Here is a 25,573-nt window from a genome sequence, read left to right as displayed (position 1 = left end):
AAACCCCACAATGTAGACCAAGCAACCATAAGAAAAAGTCAAGTTGCTTACTTGAAAGTAATTTTATTTGTTTTACATGAGAAAGAAAGAAAGTAATATTAACATCTACAAAAGATCAAGGGGTCTATGGAACCAAAAATGTTACAGTGAATCCATGAAGAAAGAGAAATTTGAAAGATTTATGAGGACTTTCGCTTTGAAATCTTTCCCCCAAAAAAGGTGTACGAGCTCTAAAACCATGCAAGAAGTGAGTTGTGCAGACATCTCTCTCAAAACATAACAAACAAATTTTGCATGCCTAGAGATTTCAAATATTCTTGTGAGAACAAACCCTACTCTTGGGAAATTAAGGCCAAAGAAAACGATCGTGCTCGATGAACTCAGAAAGTTCCTTGTCATCATCCGTTTTCACTTCCATAACTTGTGATAGAATTTAATTTATTTTTGTTTTACATGAGAAAGAAAGAAAGTAGAATTAACATCCACAAAAGATTAAAGGGTCTACAAAACCAAAAGTGTTACAATGAATCCATGAAGAAAGAGAATTTTGGAAGTTTTATGAAGGCTCACTTTGAAATCTTTTCCCAAAAAGGTGTATGAGGTGAAAAACCATGCAAGAAGTGAGTTGTGCATCTCTCAAAGCATAACAATCAAAGTTCATATGCCTAGATATTTCAAATCCTGCTCTTGGGGAGTTAAGGCCAATGAAAACAAAATTATTAAAGAGTTTTAACAATTAAAGAACTAAAAATCACGCTCAATGAACTCAATAAGTTCCTTGTCATCATCTGTTTTCACTTCTGTGACTTGCAACTTCTTCTTTTTTAACAATTGTGATCGAAACATTATAGGCTTTCCTGTTTTCCTAGGTATGGGGGCCTGCATAGACAATTAAAAAAAAGGAGCTATGGTGACCTCAACTCATTCAAAGTTTAGCAAGAAAATTGTTGCATGGTTGACTCAGTCTGGCCCACAACTTCTTTTTGAGGGAAGGGGAGCAGATCCTGTTATACTTGTCCATAGGGGCATAACTCAGAGATGTTTGCTTAAGGATATCCCCCAGTTATGATACACACCACCTCCGCTGAGTACTGGCACCACCTGGGAAATTATTGCTAGTATCGTAGTGTGGCATATCTAGAAGACCGGATGCCCACAGGCCTTCAAGGGTATTCATGTTTATGACACTCACTGTATTTGCAGTATATAAAGTGACATCGTTCATACTCTTTTGGCCACCTAGGCCCGTATATAGGGATCTTCTAGAGCTGTGCAAACAAAACACAGCAAACTTGTGGAACCATGAAATTTTCTTCTCCTCCACTCCTACCGGGATTTTATGGCAGCATAGTGCCCCTGATTTGTTGAGATCTCCCTACCTTTTGGTTTGAGATCTTCCTTTGTATGACTTTATTTTACTTAATAGAAGTCACTTTCCTGAAAAAAAATATGATTGAACTCTTAAGTCAATACAAGGGCGTGCAGGGTGAACTCAGACATCAAGTTGATGCTAGACCTGCCATCTATGATTGCACCAGAAAGTGAGGTGCCATTGATCATTGATGTGGACTCACAGGCAGGGGCTTCGGTAGTTGGTGAGCGTGGCAGTGGATAGGCCTATCTCCATGCATGAGGCAATGTTTTGTGCCACTCTGTCCTTCCCATTGAGTGAGGAGTGTTGCATGTTGGACCTCGGAGCTCCAGTGAAGTAGGTCATGAAGGAGCACATCCAGTTGGCAGCCTTGAAGAAGGGACTGGATTGAGGGTGTTGATGGCTCTGGAACACATGACGGTGCTCATGGTGAGCCAAGATGTATGGCAGCCTCCTGTGGTGGTGTAGTCAAAAGATCCTTGTATCCTTGTAGGAATGGATGGTCCACAATATCGCGGAAAAGAGGAGATGTGCCTGCAGGCTTTTCTTCAGTTGAAGTGGCTCCTATAGCCTTCTTTTGGGCACGGGTGATCACTGTGCAGGTGGCGGGTTGATCACCGGCGGTTGGAGTGGTGGGTGAGACCCTCTCACCTTCCCTCCTAAAGGAAGGAGGGGAGGGGAGGGGAGGTGATTGGGACTGTATGTGGTACAAGGGGTGCTTTTCTTCCCACTGAGACAAGGTGTGATGTTGAGAAAGTGAAGTCCATGGATGGAGAAGCAGAAGTGCTGGGCAATCACGGGTGTAGTGATCCTTAGAGCCTGGGTAGTAGCGGCAAGGTGGTGATCCTTCAGGCAAGGTGGTAGTGACCATACACCACATCTGTCACAGAGGACTAGCAGTGTGCGGGGTGGAGGGGTTGCAGCTAGGGTGGTGGCTGGAGGATTGGGGAAGAGTTGACAGTGAGGGAGGGGTTTGTTGGGTGTAGGTGATTGGCTGGTGATAGACAGGAGGTGTAGGGGCCTGCCAAGTGATTGACAGCTGTGCTTGGTGGTGGGAACGGCTGCTGTTGTTGGTGTAACTAAAGAACCCCTTCAGGCAATAGAAATCTTTGTCCTTGTGACCACCCTTCTCACAGAAGTTGCAGTACTCCTTCTCAAACACTCCTAGGATCTTTTGTTGAGTGGTGCAAGGAAGAGCCTGGTTCATCCACTGATGCAACATGAAGTCACCTGGATGGGCGGGCAAGCAGGCTGGGAAGCACTTCAAGTGGAGTTCCTGAACACCCGCTCCTCATGATTGTCGGATGGAAGGTTTTGGAGAAGGTGTCACGCAGGATTGTCCAATTAGCAAAGTGGTTCACCGGAAACTGACTGAACCATTTGTCAGCCGACCCTTCCAAGGTGGAAGCCACATAGCCATCTTCCCTGTCCAACCCTTTGCTTCTGCACATGGCTAGGAAGCGCTGCACATGGTTGTTGGCATCCTCTGTGGTGGTTCCTTTGAAGGTTGACAGCTTGCCATTCACACGTCCCAGCATGGTTGCCAGGGTTTCAGTTCCGGCCATATTTGCATTGGCCATGAGTGAAGGTAGGGGTAAGGGTGGAGGAGGGCTACACGGAGAGGAACAAAATTGAAATTGGGTTTCCTACAGCTGTTACAAAGAACTAACAAGGGGCTTTTCAATGGACTTGATGATGCAACCCAAGAGCACGTGTTGGGCATGTGACACTAGACTCTAGAATTCACGAGGAACTCCTGATTGTTGAGAGTTCCCTATCAGGGACACCAAATTTTAGTGTACCTATAGCAGACCTTGCTGCCCAGTGTAGCCGCATGTCTCCCTAGCCAAGTAGCAATTCCTGGAGCCATACTGCCACAGAGTGAGCCCAAAGTCTGATGTCACAAACCCGCCCCACTCCACTACGCACGCACACAACTCTAACAAGACACTATGCTTGACATGCACCCAAGAGACAACAGTGACAATTAAAGATGACATTTCGACAGAACATCTGAAGAGGAGAGACATACACAGTATGCAGACAAGAACAAGAACAATTGCCCTGATTCACCGAAAGCTGATTGATCCCTTGGAAATCCTAAGATTGCTCATTTATACAAGTGGTCCAGCCACAATGTGTAGGTGCATCATAAAGTGCCTGGCACTAAATGAGGAGTGTAATTCCGGTGCAACCTACCATTGATTGGGAGTATTAGGGGCATGCCACCCTCTTGCTGATGGTGTGCAAGTGGCAGTCCTCCAAGGTAGGGAATAGATTTAGTAAATGCCACGGAGCACACGTAGCCGATAATGAGGTTGGTTGTACGTGGTACTTCCATGAATGAACCACCAGCTTGGAGTGCTCTGCTGACGACTGGACGTCTGGCACTTGTCAACTGGACACCCGGCAATTTGACAGGCTATAGTGGGAGATAGGAAGACGCCCCCTGTGAGCTCCTTGGATGAGGACTTGGCTATGCCCAAACAAGTAAAGGGCGGAGACTCACCCACCAAAGAATCCTCTGGTGTTGTTGGCTCTTGAGAAGACGCTAGAGTGAGGCTAGGCTGCACTGTAGGCTTCCTCCCTATTTGGAAAGGTCTCAAATCGCTCCTCTCCGTAAGCCTCCTCAACTGACCACCACGAAGGAATATGAACCAAGAAGCTCCTCATGCAATCCCAGGCTCGTAGAAGAGATATCCACAAGGGCAGAGAAGGTGGTTGGTGGTCTGCATCTGAGAAGATAAAACGTGGGCTGTAAATCCAATCACTTCCCCTAATCGGAATGCACCTTGTAATCTACTGTAGAAGAAAGTCCTTCCAAGGCTCAGTACCAGGAAGAAATCCTTTGACTACCAGCTTACAAAGTAAAGCCTTACATTGCACCTTCGGGCCAATGATGTTCAATCCTCCTCTTGCTTAGGCATAATAATGGTATCCCAAACCACTTTCACCCTGGTGTGTACAATGCCATCTAATCCTAACCAAAGGAAGTTCTGAATGGCCCCGACAAAGCTGACCAATGCATCCCTTATGAAAAACCCAGAAGATGTGACAAACCAAGCAGTTGCTAGCAACACTTGGTTAGCTACCAAGGCTCTAGGGGACAAATCAAGCTTCCTGCTACTCCAATGCTGAAGTTTTCTTGGGTCTGCTTACAAAATCTTACAAAGGCAGTGAGTATGAGGCTTCAGCCTGTTCTTCAAAGAGTTATTCATGATACACAGAATGGTTTCCTCCAAGGAAGGAGTATTTAAAAGCAGGAAGCAAATTGAGCGAATAAGAATCAAAGGAGATCCCTCCTCTCACTCCACTTAATATTGTAGTTCAAAATGCCTTGAACTTCCTTTCACCTTCTATGAGGAGGGCAATGAGACCTCGGAATGTTAGATATGATTCCTTCTTGGGAGACATGATTGATGCTATCAAGCAAGAGCTCAAAGAACTATGCTAGAAGGCCAACATGTGATTGAAGATGCAGCTAGCCAGCTGCATAGTCTTCAGCACCAGCAATATCAACTGTGTTCCAAGGATATGCTTACACTAACTCATGCACAAGACTTCCTTAGTCAAGCCCAGGAAATCTATTATATGCTGACTGTATTTTTCCTTTCTACTGTTAGTTGGCCATTGTTTTGAAGCTAATATGTAAACTTGATATGTATGTCCTAGCAAGATGGATGGCATTTGCCCTGCTTTGCAATCATGCTTTGTAATCAGTTGTTCCAATATAAGATTTACTTTTCCCTCCCCCCCAAAAAAAGAAATGCAGCTCATATGGGAAAAAGTGTAGGCTAACCTACAATGGTGGTGTAAACCTAGAACTCATCACAAAATGCAAGATCTTTTTAAAAACAAAATGTAAGATCTTTTTCACAGCTTAAGCACAATAGACAACTGATAGAGAGAAGAAGAGTATTATGCAATAGGCAAATATACAAAGATGGCTGCGTTCCACATCGGTGCTATACCGTGGAGGGAGCTTAAATGGATGTTAGAATTGCTAAGAGTTGGCTATTATAGGTAAGGGGGTGAACACACATTAAGTAAGGGGGTAAACACACAGTGATGACTCGGGATGAACAATGTAGAGATGGGCTTCATAGATAATGAATGTGTCTCAAGATCTTGTACTAGTTCTTTTCCATTGGGTTGAGTGACCTAAACCAGAGTGGCCCGCTTTGTCTTCAAGGCAGGGTCATCAAGTCTCCCATTAGCTTGGCAAACTTGTTCAAACTTCTCTAGATACTTCACCATTCCCATCAAATTTGATCATTAGCTTTGAGATATGGACATGCTTAGTTCACATAGTCTAGGGCTCTATGAGTGTGCGATTTGCATGGCAACCCGATGTACACTTGGCCCATAAGAAACTATCCCTTTGGGCCCCACAATGTCATGATAGGGTGTCCAAGAGTAAAGTCTACCTACCCAAATGCATCCCATTTTCTTGCTAACGGTCTATAGCCAATATCACAGTGTGCCACACTTTTCCGGCCACCAAGGCCACCATCTGGTGCCTAAACAAGGCCTGTGTGTCAAGTAGCTCAACCTTGGTTTCTTGCCCCTTTTTATTTTCAGCCGCACTGAGCGAATAAGAATCAAAGGAGATCCCTCCTCTCACTCCACTTAATAATGCAGTTCAAAACGCCTCGAACTTCCTTTCGCCTTCTATGAGGAGGGCAATGAGACCTTGGAATATTAGATATGATTCCTTCTTGAGACATGATTGATGCTATCAAGCAAGAGCTCAGAGGAACAAGAGAGATTACAAAGATACTCAGCTAGGCAACTGTGGATAATCAAAAGAAGCTCAAAATCCTTTGATCAAGCTTTTGAGAAATTCTCTCAGCAATGGAACTACATAAGAAGGCCAACATGTTATTGAAGATGCAGCTAGCCAGCTGCATAGTCTTCAGCACCAGAAGTATCAACTGTGTTCCAAGGATATGCTTATGTTGACTCATGCACAACACTTCCTTAGTCAAGTCCAGGAAATCTATTATATATGCTGACTGTATTTGTCCTTTCTACTGTTAGTTGGCCATTGTTTTGAAGCTAATATGTAACCTTGATATGTATGTTCTGTTGAGATATCGAGCTCATCTAGTGAGGAGGTGGACACTGATGACCCGCCTGGGGGATAGGCCCCACACTTACACCACTGGCATGGTTGGTGAGATCATGGGTGATATGCGGCCAGTGGGATGACAGGTTGTGTAACAGCCATTCTAGAGATTGGCATAGTTATAGCGCCAGCTCATTTAGTTGGGTTCACACTATAGAGAACCCTAGTATGTATTTGGTTGAGTACCTTTTTTCATGTAGTGTGTACTCTTATCTTTGTATATGGTGTGTTGAGTGTTGTGTGAAGAAGAAGAAGATTTTCAGCCTCTCACCTTGTGTGTTTTCTTTTAGGGTTTTGTGAGTGTGTGTGTGTGCTTGCAAGAGCTCAAGCTCTCTTCTCCCCTGCATCTTTTCATGGTATCAGAGCCTGGTTCATGCTAAGGGCTGAGCTGTAAGCAAGAGAAGCACAGGAAGCGGTACGAGGGTAAGAGCTTCATCTACTCTTCGCTATCTGTGTTGGCGACTACACCCTTGTCGGGAGCTCTATGGGAGGCACCGACAAACGATCTCTGATTGAGGAGCTTTCTTCACGGGAGTAAAGCCATAAGCAACTATACAGTCCTAACGGTCAGAAATTTGTTGGCCGAATACGCGTTTCGGGCGCGTTAGAACCTCCGTTTTTCGGAAAGCAGGCGATTTCGAGCACTGCGGGTAAGTCATCGATTCTCTGCAGCAAAACTCTGTTTTAAGAATTGCAGGAAGACAGATTGGTTGTGCAAGACATTGTGTGTGCTGTAAGGAGGTCAAATAGTTGCCATTGGGTGTATGTATGTACATTGAAGTCATTGGTTGTGACATTTGAGTGTAGTATAGTACTGCTGCTGCAGAAAATACAGCAGTTTGTGCAGGACAAACCAAAGTGCTGTTTCTGGTAAATTTGTGTGTCTCGCAAGATGTCAAATGATAGCATAAACCAGATTGTTGCTGAGAAGCTTGACAAGAACAACTTCCATGCTTGGAGGTTCAGGTTGACAAATTTCCTGATGGGAAAGGGTTACTGGGACAACATAGAAGGTAAGCATGAAGAGGCACCGAAGATACCGGAGATCAATCCGATTGCTGCAGATGTGAAAGAGTTCAAGGATTGGAACCAAGGAGCCAGAAAAGTTATGTATTGGCTCTCTATCAGTATACAGGACACCATGATTGGGCACATACAGGATGCCAAGTCTCCCAAGGAGGCGTGGGACACCTTGGTAAAACTCTATGAAACGAATACCAAGGCACGAAAGACACAGTTGAAGAATGAACTGTGGAGAAAAAGAGTATGTCTGTGAATGACTATGCATTGAAGATCAAGGGTATTGTGGAATCCCTTGCATCTATTGGTGTTTCAGTAGATGATGATGATAAGGTGGAAGTCTGTCTACATGGTCTCGGGTCACAATACAAGGCGTTCAAGACGTCTATTTAGACTCCGGAAAACATTCCCCATTTCACAGATTTGGTGTCTATGTTGATTATAGAAGAGAAGAGCTTGGGTGAAGACCAACAGTCTTCACAAAACAAAAACAGTTCAGAGCAACAGGCCTTCTACACAAGTTCAAGAAGAGGACGAGGTAGAGGAGGCCATGGACGCGGCCAAGGAGGTGGCCGAACAAGTAATCAGAATTATGGCCAGCAGCAGCAACAATAGCAGTCCCAGAATTCACAACAACAACACGCAGGTGGAAGAGGCCAATTCAAAGGTAGGGGGAGTCAAAGAGGTCGTGGAAATTGGCAAAGGCAGTATAATGATAACGTGGATGCTTTTATTGTGGTAAGCATGGACATGTGTAGGCAGATTGTTATAAGAAGCAGACTGACATGCAAAATGGAAAATTGCAGCAAAACAACTATGCATCCTCGAGCAGAAACAATGAGGATAATGAAAGGTTGTTTGTTATGCAGCATGTCGTTAATGCCATGTCTCAAAATGTTGAAGCAGCACATAACGATGATGTATGGTACGTTGATTCAGGTGCTTCGAACCACATGACAAGTCATGGGGAGTGGTTCAAGAAGATGAAAAACCTTGAAAGACCAGGTTTTGTGGAAACAAGGGATGACACTGCTCATTCAATTGCCCATGTTGGAGATGTGCCATTGTCTATGCAGGATGGCAAAGTGAAGTACCTTGCAGATGTACTTCATGTTCCGAACATAACAAAGAATCTGGTTTCAGTTGGCCAGATGATTGAGCAAGGTTTACAGGTTCGGTTTAACCCTGATGGTTGTTAGATTGAAGACTTTAAAGACAAGTGCAGGTTGGTTGCAAAAGGTAACAGAGTGGGCAGAATGTTTACATTGAATGTAAACATGCCTGAAGTAAGTGCTGCGATGTTTGCAAATGGTTGAGGAATTGTTGCAAACACAGACATTTGGCATAAAAGAATTGGACATGTGAATGTGCAGAGAATGAAGTCTATGCACACTAAAGGAATTGTGACAGGGCTGCCAAAGTTTAAAGTTGAAGGGATGTAGAAAATATGTGAAGCATGCCAATTTGGAAAGCAAACAAAGCATGTATTTCCACGTGACGGAAATGTGAGCAGAAATGCACTAGATGTTGTGCATTCAGATGTATGGGGTCCTACGAAGACCATGTCTATGGGAGGCTGCAGGTATTATGTGACATTTATTGATGACCACACAAGGAAAGTGTGGGTATACTTCATGAAGGAGAAGAGTGAGGTCTTCACTCATTTTCAGAATTTCAGAGTTATGGTTGAAAAGCAAACAGGGAAACATGTAAAGTGCCTAAGGTCACAGGAGAGTACTTCTCCAATGAGTTCTCTGAATTTTTGCAGAAGAATGGTATTCAGAGACAGTTTACATGCAGATGCACTCCGCAGCAAAATGGAGTTGCTGAGCGGAAAAACAGGCACATTGCTGAGATTGCGTGAGCATTGATGGGAGAGAAGAATATGCCGCATAGCTATTGGGCTGAGGCTGTTTCTACAGCAGTTTACATCATGAACAGGACTCCAACTGTAGCCATACATGATGTAACTCCAGAGGAGAGGTTTACTGGCAGAAAACCTGATTTGTCTCATCTGAAAGTCTTTGGATGCATTGCATATGTGCATGTGCCAGATGAGTTGAGAACTAAGCTGGATCCAAAAGCTGAAAAATGTGTGTTTATTCGGTATTCCCTTGAGCAAAAGGGATACAGGTGTTATAACCCTGCTACACATGAGTTGAGGGTAAGCAGGGATGTTGTTTTTGATGAGATCAGGACTGTAAAAAAAGCTGTTAGGGTTGATGTGAGTGGGAATGTGGTTGCACAGAATGCAAGTCAGCAATCACAGTCTTTGAGTGGACCAGGAGAGTCCTCATCTAGTGGTTCAGTTGATAGACCATGGAGTGGCACGCTACGTCATAATACCAGTCCTGCAAATGTGATTAGTACATCACATAAAGACAAAGAGAAAGTGATTGAGCCCCTTAGTATGCCTGACATTTATGTAGGGTATTCTCATGTTGATGGAGACTCTAGTGGCTCAGAGATGAGCCTTGATGAGGATCTTGGGATACCAGCTATGAGAACACCTGGTGTAAAGAAGGCTATGGAAGCCATGAATACAAAGCCGTGAAGATCTGGGAGAGTGAAGAACCCTGTGCAGAGGTTTACCTATGATGGTTATGTGGCACATCACTATGCATACATGGCAAAAGTTGTACAGGTTGTAGAGTCCACATGCATTGATGAGGCTGTTGGAAATGTGTGTTGGGAGAAAGCTATGGATGAGGAGATGGATGCACTATATGATGGAAATGAGACTTGGGATTTAGTGCAATTGCTTGAAGGCAAGAAAGCCATTGGATGCAAGTGGGTGTACAAAGTAAAACATAACAATGATGGAAGTATAAGCAGGTACAAGGCTAGATTGGTAGCCTAAGGATATGCGCAGACATATGGTATTGATTATGAGGAAACTTTCAGCCCAGTTGCCAAGATGGCAACAGTGAGAGTTGTGATAGCAGTGGCTGCGTCAAAGCAATGGTCTTTACATCAGATGGATGTAAAGAATGCATTCTTGCATGGGGATTTGCAGGAAGAGGTGTATATGTTGCAGCCACCTGGTTATGAGGATGTGAGTCACCCCGAGCATGTTTGCAGGTTGAAGAAAGCCTTGTATGGCTTAAAACAAGCACCAAGAGCATGGTCTAGCAAGATTTCTTAATATCTTGTCACTATTGGCTTTCATGTAGCCAATGCAGATTTCTCGCTGTATGTGAGACACAGTGATAGAGGGGTTGTGCTTGTTGTCATCTATGTAGACGATTTGATCATTACGGGGGACCATGATGCAGAGATCTTTGATGTAAAGATCTTGCTTAGACAAAAGTTTGAGATGAAGGATCTGGGGGAGCTCAGATATTTCTTGGGAATTGAGGTGATTAGGTCACCACATGGTATTGGATTATTGCAGAGACAGTATGGCTTGGACATGTTGTCCAAGTATGGTATGACAGGCTGTAAGCCTATCTCAGTGCCATTGGATCAGAATGGCAAGTTGAGTGCAGATTTAGGAGAAATTTTGGAGGATCCTACTATGTATAGGCGCATAGTAGAAAGCTTGATCTACATGACGATCACCAGGCCAGATTTGAGCTACGCTGTTGGGTTGGTGAGTCAGTTTATGCAAGTTCCTCGTCGGAAGCCGCATTTGGATGCATTGAGACGCAATCTGAGGTATGTGAGGTCTACTCTGCATTATGGACTATTTTATGAAACTGGGACAGAGATATGTGTACATGGGTACACAGATGCTGAAGTATCTCAGATAGAAGATCTACTAGTGGCTTCATGTTTTCTTTGGGGAGTGCTGCTATGACTTGGAGCAGCAAGAAGCAGCCTACGGTTGCTTTATCCAGTACTACAGAGGCCGAGTACAGAGGTGCTGCTATCGCAGCATGTAAGGTAGCTTGGTTGAGAAAGCTACTTGCAGATTTGGGTCTATCAGTGTGGATAGACAAGTTGTCATTTTCTGTGACAAGTATACAGTTGGCCAAGAACCCAGTTTCTCATGCTCGCACCATGAAGCATATAGAGGTCCACTACCATTTTGTCAGAGAGAAGGTTTTGGCAGGAGACGTTGACCTTGTTTACGTCAGCACACAGGATCAGGTCGTTGACATCTTTACCAAAGCATTGGGTACAGAGAAGCTCCGCAGATTCAGGGCTTCGCTTGGTGTACATGAGATGGAGTTGAGCTCGAGGGAGAGTGTTGAGATATCGAGCTCATCTAGTGAGGCGGTGGACACTGATGACCCGCCTGGGGGATAGGCTCCACACTTACATCACTGGCATGGTTGGTGAGATCATGGGTGATATGCGGCCAGTAGGATGACAGGCTGTGTAACAGCCATTCTAGAGACTGGCATAGTTATAGCGCCAGCTCATTTAGTTGGGTTCACACTATAGAGAACCCTAGTATGTATTTGGTTGAGTACTTTTTTCATATAGTGTGTACCTTATCTTTGTATATGGTGTGTTGAGTGTTGTGTGAAGAAGAAGATTTTCAGCCTCTCACCTTGTGTGTTCTCTTTTAGGATTTTGTGAGTGTATGTGTGCTTGCAAGAGCTCAAGCTCTCTTCTCCCCTGCATCTTTTCATGTCCTAGCAAGATGGATGGCATTTGCCCTGCTTTGCAATCATACTTTGTAATCAGTTGTTCCAATGTAAGATTTACTCTTCCACCCCCCCTCCCCCCTCCCCCCCCACCGCAAAGCTTTGAGACATGGACATGCTCAAACTTCTCTAGATACTAGATGGGATCACCATTTCCATCAAATTTGGTCATTAGCTTTGAGACATGGACATGCTTAGTTCACAATGTCATGATAGGGTGTCCAAGAGTAAAGTCTACCTACCCTAGTGCATTCCATTTTCGTGCTAACAGTCTATACCTACCCACTGTGTCACACCTGCCAACATCATCCGGCCAAGGCCACCATTTGGTGCCTAAACAAGGCCTATGTGTCAAGTAGCTCAACCTTGGCTTCTCCTTATAATGGGGGTCTCACAAAACATAAGCTAACAAAACCCATTACAAAATGGAGTGAGGATGGACATTGATATCTAACAAAGAGATCTAGTCTCAATACTTGAGCCTTGGAATAATGTTCTAAATCCTTTAGCTAAGAAATAGAAAAGGTGTTTAGAATAGGATCATACAATTTGACTCAATAATTTCTATCCATTGGATTCTAACCTACCACACGTATCTGTTTTTGAACGTAGAACAATGATTGATGCCTCCAACACCAAAGATAACTAAAGGAGAAACTAGTGCCCTTGTTGACACTCTCTCCATTGCCAAGTATCATAGAGAGTTACGACTATGTATTGGAAAGAATCCAATACACAATTTCCAAAACAAGGTTCAAACACCTGATATCATAAACTAAGACCATATTTAGGGAATTTGGGAAAATCCCATTACTTTGGGAATTTTCTTTTGAATCTACTTTTTGGTGTATCTTGAGCATAACAATTCCAAAGTTGTCAGGGAATATGGATTTAGAACCTACTCTTCAAGAGCTTTCCAACGATATGTCATGTGAGGGGGTTTTGATAAAATCTTAAAAGGATTCACCATTCCCTCCCTTTGTTTTGATTTTGCAAAATGGAAATTGGGATTTTACCAAACTCCCTAATATGGTCTTAACTGGACATTTCGTTGAGAAGGAACACAATACCACAAGGATGGAACAAGAAATTTATTTAGTTTTATGGGGTATGATGGCATTGATAAAGCACTTACATGTGCACGTTCTAAACTCCTCTCGGCCCTCCTCTCTTGCTCCATTCTTTGTTTCTCCATCTTCTCTTCTCTTAGTGCAAGTCTTCTTTGTTTCTCTCGAGATTTCTCAGTTTGCTCAATAAACTCTCTGGGCACACCTTCTAAAGCTGCAATGCTTTCTTCCAGCTTAGCCTGTTAAGATCACCACTACTGAGGACAATTGGCATTTAAACGTTTTAAAACCTTTCCTAACAAGATTGCAAAAAATCACAAATAGGGTTTAACAAGATATATCAAAGACAATATACTGTTATGGTGATCGAGATAAGAAAAGTTATTGACATGTGTATGCTAGTCCATAGGATAGTCATGATAAGGTTTATGGATAGAGAAAGTCTTGGTCCTCTCAATAGCCTACGTACATCAAACCCTCCAAATTTCTGATAGATTCAATAATCTCCCATGCTGGTGTCCACTACTAAGAGATGAGCTCTGAAGGGAGAATTGGGTATGTGACAAGGCTATGTACCATGCATGGAGACCCACACAATGTTGATTCATATGCTGTTAGGCAAAACCTTTATATGTAGCAAGAGTTCCTCAATGAATGGCCAACGCATTCCCATCATTTCTCCCTATTCTCATTTTAGAGGACACCATTGTCGCCTAGAGAACACCTGTACAAGGGAACACTCCCAACCATGAAACAAGGTCTCAACAACTGCACCTCCAAAGGTCAAAGAGAACACCTGTAAAAGGGCACACTCCCAACCATGAAACAAGGTCTCGACAACTACACCTCCAAAGGTCAAAGGGATGGAAATATCAATCCATGCAATCTTTTTTCGCACCCCTAGTAGGCCTGCCGTGAGTCTATCCATCTGGAGCACCTTTAAAGAACATCGAAGATGCCCCAACCCTGCATGAATGCAGTTGGTGTATCTTCAATAATATACTATAAAAAAGGCTGAGCACTCACAATAAACATTTAATAAATGGCAGTTGAAGAAGGAAATTTGAAAAACCAAGGAATCCGTAGAAGCAGACCTCAATACTTGTAAGCCTTTGTAGTGTTCCTAAAGATGGATCATCCTCAAGTCCACACCTGATATATATCTCAGATACTTTTGTTGCTATCTCTTCAAAGGAAATATCATACTTCTTGTCTACCATATTTACATTTGTTTTGTTCTGTAAGTTGCTCTGTCGTTCCTCTTCTGTCTTTACAGCTACTTTGATTGCCTGTTTGCTTGAAATTGTAAGGACGTAAGGTATTTGCAGAAAAGGAAAATAAACAAAAAAGAATAATCATAAGTTACAAAGTTGTCTTAAGCTTTTGGAACACTAACACATTTGCTGAAAAAATAATGAGTGATGCTTTACTTTGACGATAGAAATACCTCCAGCTGTGAGCGAAGACTCGTAATCTTTGAATCATTTTTAACCTTAGTATCGTTGAACCTTGTCTTCAGGTCTTCTAGGCTGGTCTCTATGTCTTGAGACTCTTGCATCAAAAGGAGGTTCTTCTCTTCTAGCTCTCTAAAGATCTCAAGTAGCTGCTCCAAGATAATAAAAAAAAGCCAAATGATTATGTTTGAAGACAAATTGAACCCACCCTTGTTCTCTCTTACATACAGAGGTACGCAAGTTCGGAATCATGACATAAGGTAGACAACAACACCCATGGCTATCCCTGTCCTCATCCATGCTTCTTGCATCACAAAGGAGCTGAGAATAGTTGGTACACCAGAGAAATAGTGGATGACAGCACATGGTCTCTTTACAGATGTATTGCATCCGTATCAATATGTTGCGCAGCCCAATGCATTAACGATGCAAGAGCTCAAGAGAGTCATCATACCAGACATTTGGCAGATTTACATCCATAAAACAAGGGTACAGCCAGAGACACTCCCATCATCAAGGATGACCCTATATTGAGATCAGTTTCTAACAGTTACAACAAATGGGTTTATCCAAATGCCATCTGACCTAAAGGTTCATGTGATCTGCGCTGAGGATCTCCATGGGCAAGCTCCATGTGCCATCACATAGGTCCCACATTGAAGCAGCCAGAGAGGTACCATACATACGTAAGAATCAAGAGCTCTGAGCATGCAAAATATGTGATATGCATGAGGTTGAGACCAAGGAGCATGCCATCCGTCGATGCCCAGCATACTATGAGATTAGAACTAGTTTGCTAACCTAACACAACATAAAAATGTCCTTTTTAAGGGTTACAAAATCCTTTTTTGCAATGTGATTATTTCACTAATGTAAAATTCCTTCAAGGTTTGTAACATACATTGCTAAAAGGACATGGGAACAATATTGGAAGAATAAAGAAGGCTCAATAAGGCATCCTATTTCCTCTCAACAAATGAAGGAGCACCATACCACCTGTATCCGTGCATATTCCTATAAAAACCTAACATCGAGTGCTTACAAAAATCTAGATAATATACTCCCCCATGAGTGGCTCACTACTATATTTCATGATGAGTATCACCCTAGATGGCCGAGTACTTCTTCCAGGACAAGTGTACCGCTGCAAGTACTAGCCATGCTGGACGAGGACTAGGTGAGAGTTGTCGGTCACTCAGGGAGGTATTGGTCTATTGACCCTCCCCTTAAGTCTGTAACCCAAGGTTCTATGGCTTTATGATGGATTTCTCATTAAACATCACCCATAGGGTGAGGGTGAGTGGAAATGGAATTATGCAGCCAATCCCTTGAAGAGTTTGCCTTTCTTCAATTACGCTATGAGGAATCCCAGACTAATACTACTTGGACTATTCACAGGATTCCTACCTTCAGGCGACATTGGAAAAGTTTTGGCATTACTCCATTGATATTCAAAAGAGGTTGGGAATTGTCTTTGGAAATCTTACAGGAGAAGCCAGGTATCCCATTTTTTCTGGTTATTGCTATTGCTACACGGTTGTCTCCCTGTTAACGAGTGGACACAGGTTTTCTTTGAAGGCGAGGACCATGACTCTGCCATCATGATCCACAGAGGATAACCCAGAGCTGCACACTTCAGGATATTCCTCGGTCACATGTCACATTGTCCTTCGGGAGACTTGACACCATCTCAGAGATTATTGCGAGCACCACTCCTTGCTGGTAGATATGGAGGGCTAGATGTACCGAGGTGATCGAGGGCACCCAGATTTATGGCACTCAGTGCATTTGTACCCTTTGGGGAGATATTATCCATACCCTTATGGCCACTTGGGCCCTTCACAAGGACCTTCTAGATCGATGCAAGAAAAGCGCGCCTTCTTCATGAGGGAGTGGGATCATGGGATCTTCTTCTCTTTGAGTCCCACTGGACTCTCATGGCATCACCGCGCCCTGACTAGCTGCGATAACTCTCTTACACACTGTGCTGAGGATTTTCAACTCCTAGCCATGATTTTGTATTGATTCTTTCTTACTGAATAGAAGTCTCTTTCTTGTTTTTTTTTTTTGAAAGGTATAGATGTTCCAAATCGATATTTTCATAAATTTTTTAGTCACCTCTACAATGGCTTACATAGAAAAACTGAACAGTGTAAACACTAAAAAACCACATACATTGGAAAGAGAAACCCAAATTACCTTCCGATTAAATCACGTCCAAGTCAAGCGAGATTAGAGATGATTGCACTGTGAGGAATGCCAAACTATTACTACTTGGAGAGATTGAGAGGATTCCTATCCTCAGGCCACACTGGGAAAGCTTTGGGAGGATCACTCCATTGATTCAAAAGAGGTTTTGGCATCAGATTTGGCAATCTAACAAGAAAAGCTAGATACCCCATTTTTAATGGTTCTTGTTACATGGTGGTCTCCCTGTTAACCAGTGGAGAGCCATCTCTGGTGCGGATCCAGCTTGCCCTAGATGCTCGATAAAGCCTCTGAGACTGTTCAACATTTTCTCTTGGGTTGCAGAGTTGCACAGAGAATATGGAGCTCCATAGCTCAGCTTTTAGACAGACTGCGGAGAGGCACTCTATACACCACTTGGGGCTCTATTGCCAGGATCACTCAGTCCGGACCTCACGTTTTCTTTGAGGGCAAGGACCATGACTCTGCCATCATGATCCACAGAGGGATGGCACATAGTTGCACACTTCATGATATTCCTTGGTCACACCTCACATCCTCCCTAGAGAGACTTGATAGCACGTGGGAGATTATTGCCAGCATCATTGCCTGATAGATATGGAGGGCTAGATGTACAGAGGCGATCGAGGGCACCCAGATTTATGACACTCAGTGCATTTGTACCATTTGGGGAGATATTATTCATACCCTTATGGCCATTTGGGTCCAATACAGGGACCTTCTAGATCAATGCAAGCAAAGTGCATCTTCTTCATGAGGGAGTGGGATCATGGGATCTTCTTCTCTATCTTCTTCAACTCCCACTCGACTCTCTTGCCATCACTGTGCCCCTGACTTGCTACGATTACCTTACACTGTGATGAGGATTTCCAGCTCCTAGCCATGATTTTGTATTGATTCTTTCATACTTAATAGAAGTCTCTTTCTTGCAAAAAAGTAAAAGAAAAACGATATAAACCTTCGAAATCGACATTTTAGTAGTCACCTCTACAAAAATATGGCCTACATAGAAAAATAGAATAGTGAAAACACTAAAAAACCTCATACATTGTAAAGAGAAACCCAAACTATCTTCCAGTTCAATCACCTCCAAGTCAAGAGAGATTAGAGCCGACAATGGGTACTTCACGAATCACAACCATATATGACTAGAAGTTTATCCAACAAGGATTGCACAACTTTGCATCTCCCTAAAATTGAACCAAGAACTCTACTAAGCATAAATGTAAGTTCGTAATTGTACCTTTATACCGTACTACTTCCGACCAGATTCCATGTGCCTCTTCCACCCAGGTACGTCCTAAAAGTGCTACCATGTTCAACATGGCAGATTATAGTGTGAAACTTTCTTATGGTATATAAGACACTTCCATAGAGATTTTTCTCATAATCATCATATGGTGATTAGGCAAAACACACTCCCCATTGTGAACTAAGCTTTATGAGCTCTCTCTCTTTCTCTCTTGTTAGATTACATGCTTTCTTTCTTCTCTTCTTTTTTCTCTTTGCTAGTGTAGTTAATTTCTGCCAAGGGAGTGTAGCCCAACGGTTAGGTGCACTTACTCAAGACCGAGAGGTCCTAGATTCAACTTCCACCAGCTGGTGCTCCCCCCGATGGCACGCCACGTGGCTTGAACACCCACGGAAAAGAGTGGGAGACGAATGTGCCAAGATCACTCATGGAGTGATTGCAGCCACAGGGAGCTTTCATCCTGACATCCATTGCTGGTACTACACACTCTTGGACAAGGAGACGCAGAACGAATTGAAGACCCAAAACTCAATAGAAGGGACCATCATTTTTTATCTAATGGTGATCCATGACTTTGGATTCTCCTTATGTCTGCAAGGTCTTGATATGGCTCTGCTCTGCAACTTGATGGGATGCTTAACATGTCCTTACTTATCCCTCCAAAGACCCACTTGTGAATCAACATTTCTCCGGCCACAGTGTTTTGACTATATAGGAAAGGCAAAATGGATCCAAGTACCAACACTACACTACACTTACAAGCGCATCACACACGCTATTTTTTCTGGAATAAAGAGCCAGTGCCACAGTTTGCAATCTGCAGAGTAGCCAAGTATGGGAGATTTTAGGGAAGCTTGGAAAATATGGAAAATTGAGGATTCAATCAGATTCTACCATTTGTTATAACATTGTTCACACTAGTGGAGGGTAGAAAGCCTGGAGAGAGAGCCTTTTCTTGAACTCTCCCAAAATGGAATTATTTGGCATTATCATCTTTTTGACTGGCTTTATCAATGGTGAATATACTTTAAAGAAGCTTCCATTTTTGCATGTCTCTTACCTCCTGTATGTTTTGTCATACTTAACAACAGCCTCCTTTTTGGAAAAGCAAAGAGAAAGAAAACAAGACACTACACCGGCCTCCACACTGGGCTTCTGGAGAGTCAGAGATTCCCTCACCCAAGCACCACATCATCACTCAGGACTTGCGAGGCACTTGTAGACATACTCTGCCAATTAATGCAGCTATATTCCTTGACTGGGTTTAGGGAGGAAATCAAATGGGTGCCTTCTTAGGCACAGATGTTCTCTTACAGGTGATTTGTATCCTTTCAGACCCTTATGGACCAGGGAGGAGAGAGTCCTTTACAAGATGGGAGAGGGCTGGATACCAGTCAGACTCACAAAGCAGGAGCCAATTGAGGATGCCATTCTTTTTATGATTAGAGTGGTTGGAATCAATGATGGCCATTCGGACATAGATCCTCACTCATCTCTTGTCATGGGTAATCAATGGCATCTTTGGCTTTATGGTGAATGCCCTTTCCAGAACCTACCATTGGATCCAGAGAGTGGCGATGGTGGATTAATGCAATCTCCCCAAAGGACACTCCCTTAGTCATAAACACTACACTGGGAGAGCTTTGGCATCGCATTACCCATGTAGGATCTTTTTTGGAGACAATTGGGAGATCCAATTGGGAGAGACACATCTCCATGTTCTGGTTCCTCAAGCACTGTGGACTCCTGCTCAACAATTAAAGATGGAAGATCCCAAATGCCCGCAATACTTCGCAACTTTCGTGTCCACTCAGCATTCCATATGGGTCGCTGAGAGACCCAAAAAATCTGGCAAAGTAGTGTACACTCGATTGGTAGGATGAGGAGAGAATCTTGCTACATCACTTGGAGATCCTTGGTATAGGTAGGCTAGACAATTACATCCTCAAGTTATGTATGAGGGAGAAGATTTGGACAGGGCCATTTTGATATGCAAAGAGTCCCTAAACCTATCACCCTAGATGCTCTGCCTATATCTGTGCATAGACCTCATTTTCCTTCTGTAGACTCAACTTGGGAGGTCATTGGGAGTCTTATGGCAGATCTAGAGATGTAGAGGCTCTGGATCGGACTTAAGACTTATGACTCTCAATCACTCTTCGTAATATGGCAGGCAGGATATTGTACACACTCTCATGGCTACATGGCAAGAATTCAGGACGACTCATGTGCTGCAGAGATTCCTTCATGAGTGAGTCCTTTCTTCACATTTAGAGCCGCAAGGCCTTCATGGCACTTCTTTCCAGAATTATGACAGCCTCACTTCTTTTCTGCATAATTTTGTATAAGGCTTTTATCTTGGATTTATTGTAATTTGGTCATACTTAATAGGATTGGATAAAAAAGAAGAAGAAAACGAGACACCTTGATGATCCTTGAGCCCACCTGATTAGGAGTCCGAAAATACATTTGTTCCACAACACTTGTATCCGCTTCTCCTTCTCCACTTGCATCATGTATCACAAGCTCATCTGTTTCATAAGTATTTAATACGAAACAAAAAAGTAAAACATGAATTTCTTCTCTTTAAAAGCACATCCTTTTATAAAAATAAACACATATCATAGACACGTGTGTGTGTTGCCCTACTTGTTTGCATCCGCGCGAGACGGTCTTGCATCTTCTCTGGGCTTGTCCTACCGTTCGAGATTTCTTGGCTCGTTTGACAACTCTTCTCCATGCCCGGTTTCCCAGCCTTTCCTTTGGCAGGCACTTTTGGCTGTTTGGTAGATATCCCTCTACCCCCGATTATGCTCTCTTTTTTTCGTGGTGTTGTTATTGGGCTTTATGGAGTTTATACCATACCCGCAACACTAAGTCGTTTGGGCACACTTCGGTGGATGTCTTCGCCTTTTTCAGATTCTCCTTGCTCCAGTCTCTCCAAGATGGCCACTTTCTTGGAGACCTTTCCACGGCCCAATTGGACGTGTTTTATCACTATTTCTAGTTTTCCGTAGTAGCTGCTCCATGTTGGGGAAGCTATAAATGTACATTGCATTTATAATGAAACCATGGTTTTCACAAAAAAAAAAAAGTGTGTGATTGGTTCGTTTATTTCCCAAAAAACATCTGTGCGAAAAGCTATCAGATTGGAGACCAATAACTCTTATGCCTGTGGTTTACAAACTGGTTGCAAAAGTGCTGGTTAACCGTTTGAAGAATATCTTACATGAGGGTCTACACCCTGCACAATATGGTTTTGTGCCCAATAATGGATAACATTGCCAATGCTTACATTGGCATTGCATATGTGAAATATACTCAGCAGGATGTAGTCATAATGTAGATAGACAGAGAAAAAACATTTGATACAGTACAATGGCAGTTTATTACTAGTGTCATGGAAAATATGGGGTTTGGGCCTAAGATGAGAAATATTATTTACTGGTTCTATGAAGAAGGCACTGTTGGTCTCTGGGCAAATCACTGCGACAAGGTTGCCCCTTTAGTACATTGCTCTATGCAATAACCACTCATCCCATGCTCTTATTAATGGACAAACTCCTTGTAGAGAACAAGCCACATGGCATACAGATTTCCGATGTGAATCACTTTGTTAGCCAAGCTTATGCAGATGACTCATTTTCTTTCCAAGGAATACTCAAGATGATGTCAAAATAATTATGGATGCTTTGGATTTGTTCCGTCTTGCGGCAAGCTTAGAAATTAATTTTGCCAAGTCCAAGCGTCTACCACTTAAGCATTGTGATTCTTTGGCCAAGGTACATAACCTCATCAGAACAGAGAGTCAGACATCTTGGGTATCCTCTGGGCTAGAATGTCTCTCTGAAGTGAATGACAGTGGGTGTTGGAAAAGCTAAATTTCAAACTTAAGAAATTATCTACCTGCTTGTTGCATGTTAGATTGAGAATAGTGCAATCCATTTTAATGGCTTATATTTAGTTTCACTTGCCTATTGTTCCCTGGTCCTCGACAGATTTGGACAGTTTCATGTTTGCAGCATTCGCATGTTTGTGGTGTACTAAGGTGGACAGAAAACCCATCAAGCTACTCAAAAAGCATTTACGATGTACTCCAAGAATGCATGGTGTCCTCAATATACTGAATTTACACTCTCATGTTATTGCCAGGAAAGCTTCTTTTCTTTTGAGTTTCCTGAAGCAAAAATAGCCCTGGACTTTAATGTTATCAAGTCTTGTCACAGGAATGAAAACTTCAACCTCCCATCTTGAGATATTCTGACGACTGTTGGACAATCTCATTCTCTTCCAACTTGCTTATCCTATAAGGTGCTATACTCACAGGTTGAGACCTCGAAAGCAAATCAATCTTATGGTCCACCGATCTACTGGTGGGCGGCAAACCATAAGGCAATTCAGCAGGCAAGATTCTTAAGTCTCTGGCTCCCAAGCATCCAACTTAACTATATTCAAATTACAATTAACATTAGATGAAAGGGGATCAAGAACACGCTGAAACGCCTCATAATCCAAATTTTCAATTATATTATTAAGTTATGTTGAATTTACAAGAGTAGAGGATGGGACCATAAAATCACCCTCGAGACAAATTGGAAGACCCTCCATAACGAAGGACAAAATATGACCCTTCCAATTGAATTTTCTTTGCCTGCAGACAACTTGCTCTCATATGGCCCTTCTGGCCACAAATAAACACCCGCCATCTCCGAAAGTCTAGAGACCTTGGTGGGTTTCTTCTCTTTCTTTGGATTGGAATCACCCGAAGCCTCGGTTTGATTTTTATTATATGAAGCCTTCCCAAATCTAAACTTATGTTTACGTTGGGAACCCTATTCAGAACTGCTTGGAGTGTGAGGTTTCCAAGAGACCTGTTTCTCTACGTTTGGCAAGCCATGGTCTCCTCATAAATCCTAGGCTCTAGCATACTTGATAGCATCCTCAAGCGTTCTGCTATGGTTATTCCTCTATAGATACGTGTCAAAAGACATGTTTCACATATCCAAATCTGCAAAATTACACACATCAAACTCACTCTCTGCCGCCTTGAGGAACTCATCACGAAACTGCACCTCAAAATCTGCCCAAGTAGTGGGTTTATCCCTGAGTTCTCTCCACCAAGTAAGAGCCTTCCCCTTCAAGAGACCCCTCATCTGAATCTTCCGAGCATCAAGGATAGGGTGAAAGTCAAAGTGCACATTCCAACCACGGTTGAGCCAAGAGTCTACAACCTCCTACGTCCTTTCTTCTTCTCGCCTGCAAAGCATCCGGTGTGAAAGAAGGTGCTACGGTAACCATATCTGGAGTAGGGGCTGATGCAATCACTACTCTCTGAAGGAGTAACACTTGCTCCCACAACTCATAAATATCAACCTGCAAATCTACATAGAGTTTGGCCATTTGCTCCTCAAAGTAAGATTTCTCAACTCCTTTAACCTCCTCTTGCTAGAACTCAACATGCTTCCCATCAAGTTGAGGGTGCTCCTAATGGCCCATTAAAGCGACGTTCGGGCTCCATAGAGGTAGTCAGGAGAATAAAGAAGATGGTGCTGCAAGAAAATTGTGTACTGATTCTGAATTTCAACATAAAGAGAGAAAAACACGGATTTTCTTTTTCTTCAAGGAAGAGACTTCTATTAAGTATGAGAAAAGCATACAACAATCACGACTATAAGCTAGAATAGAATCACGACAATATGTAAGTTGATCTCAACCACTGAGGAGCATCATGGTGCCATGAAAGACTTGTGGGACTAGAGGAAAAGAAAATGCCATGGTCCCACTCCCACGTAAATACAACGCGCTTTGCCTACCCAGAACGAGAGGACCCCCGAATACGAGCCCATGTAGCCATGAGAGTATGGATGATATCACCCCAGATAGTCCTAATGCACTGAGACTCAAAAATCTGGACACCCTCAATTGCCTCTGTGCATCTAGCGCTCCAGATTTGCCATGTTGTAATACTGGCAACAAACTCCTAACAAGTGTTAATCCTCTATCTGGGGGGTGTGTAATGTGAGTGAGGGACATGCTACAACAAACCATACTGGGCAATACCTCTGCAAATGAAAATAGCAATGTCTGTATCACTGCGCTCGTAGAAAAGTTGCGGACCACACTGGGAAAGCCAAGCAACTGCCCCCCAAGTGACATATACATGGCACAACCACTTAATTTGCCCATAAGTTGGGCTATAGAACCCCAAATACAGTGCAGTGCTACGTTCCCATAAACAATGCTATACAATCTCAGAATTTGCCGCACATCTCGGGTAGATAGGTGCTACGCCGAAAACCAATCTCCACTGATTGGTGGGGAGACCACCATGTAAAAACATGGATTTTACGCAAGAAAAGATGAGAAAATATGCAAAAACCGCCCACCTATCGATGCTCCATGCACACCGTCTCCAAAGTTTGTTAAGAAATAGGGATGAGAGTGGAATGCAAGAATGGTTAATCACAAAGATAATGATGCATAACCAAACTCATCAATGCACATAAGCAATGCTAGATGCACTTAGCATGTGATGGGTCAACAAATGAAAAGACCATGAATTAAATGATAAACATGAATCAAAAAAAGGCTAGGTTGGCAATTGCTAATATTCCAATTTTGATTTGATCTTCTGAAAGACCCAATCTATGGCATCACTAACAAATATATTCCACCCAAACGGGTAACCCTGGTGGAAAAATATGTCTAGGTGGTAATAGTTTAAATCAATGAACAATCTTGCAGCTTCCCCAAAGAATTCAAGAGCCTTCATAAGGGTTTGCAAACCTTGCGGAGTGTTTTTGAGGAAGAAAAAGGAATCATCACCATAAGCCTACGCCACTAAATTACAACCATCTGGTAGTTTAAAACCATGCAAAAGTCCTTGATCCATGAGTTTGTCCATATATAGAAGCAAAGGGTGAGTGGAAATTGCATATAGTAATGCTCTCAAAGGGCAACCCTGCTTGACTGATTTACCCAATAACCAAGGATCCTTTGAGAGCATATAGTAATGCTCTCAAAGGGCAACCCTGCTTGACTGATTTACCCAATAACCAAGGATAGGAGAATCCTTTGCCCAATATACAACGCATTGTACTGTCTTGCCTATTTCAGAGACCAAAATATCAAGAAGATGAGACTTAATCCTCAAAGTATATCGCAGTTGCATGGATCCCCCTATTGAGAATTAAGTTGTGCAATCCCAAAGATGTCTGCACTTGCTGAATATGTCATATGAAAGTGCCTTCGTAAAGATGCTTGCTAGATTGTTCTTTCATAGTACAGTAGGTCACCTTCAATTCTTTCTCAAATAAAGTGAAACTTGGTATCCATATGCTTTGACCTTTGGTGATTGACTAGATTCTTGGCTAATGCAATGCATGATTGATTATCAGAAATGGGAATGATGAAGCTAATGACAAAAGCGCTTATCTGTTCGAGTCTATAGGCGACATTCTAAGGTTGTGTTAAACCC

General features: G+C 42.8%; 1 protein-coding gene across 5 annotated transcripts in view; it reads right to left on the bottom strand.

Moving 5' to 3' along the window:
* Positions 1–466: 466 nt before the first annotated feature.
* LOC147625818 (cilia- and flagella-associated protein 100-like) overlaps positions 467–25,573 on the bottom strand; it is a 131,337-nt gene continuing 106,230 nt past the window's right edge. For all 5 annotated transcript variants that reach the window (XM_086817387.1, XM_086817388.1, XM_086817392.1 and 2 more), the window contains 5 exons: positions 20,542–20,627; positions 14,630–14,785; positions 14,277–14,471; positions 13,251–13,421; positions 467–879 (listed from right to left, as the gene is read on the bottom strand). In XM_086817387.1, the coding sequence (XP_086673513.1) occupies positions 745–879; positions 13,251–13,421; positions 14,277–14,471; positions 14,630–14,785; positions 20,542–20,627 (743 nt within the window). In that variant the 3' untranslated portion in view covers positions 467–744. The remainder of the gene's footprint in view (positions 880–13,250; positions 13,422–14,276; positions 14,472–14,629; positions 14,786–20,541; positions 20,628–25,573) is intronic.

The sequence above is a fragment of the Cibotium barometz genome, chromosome 23 (genome assembly GCF_041138505.1).
Source record: "Cibotium barometz isolate CiBa-2024 chromosome 23, ASM4113850v1, whole genome shotgun sequence".
Classification (NCBI taxonomy): Eukaryota; Viridiplantae; Streptophyta; class Polypodiopsida; order Cyatheales; family Cibotiaceae; genus Cibotium; species Cibotium barometz.
Note: the sequence above shows the minus strand (reverse complement) of the source record. Positions and strands in the feature narration are given on the sequence as shown.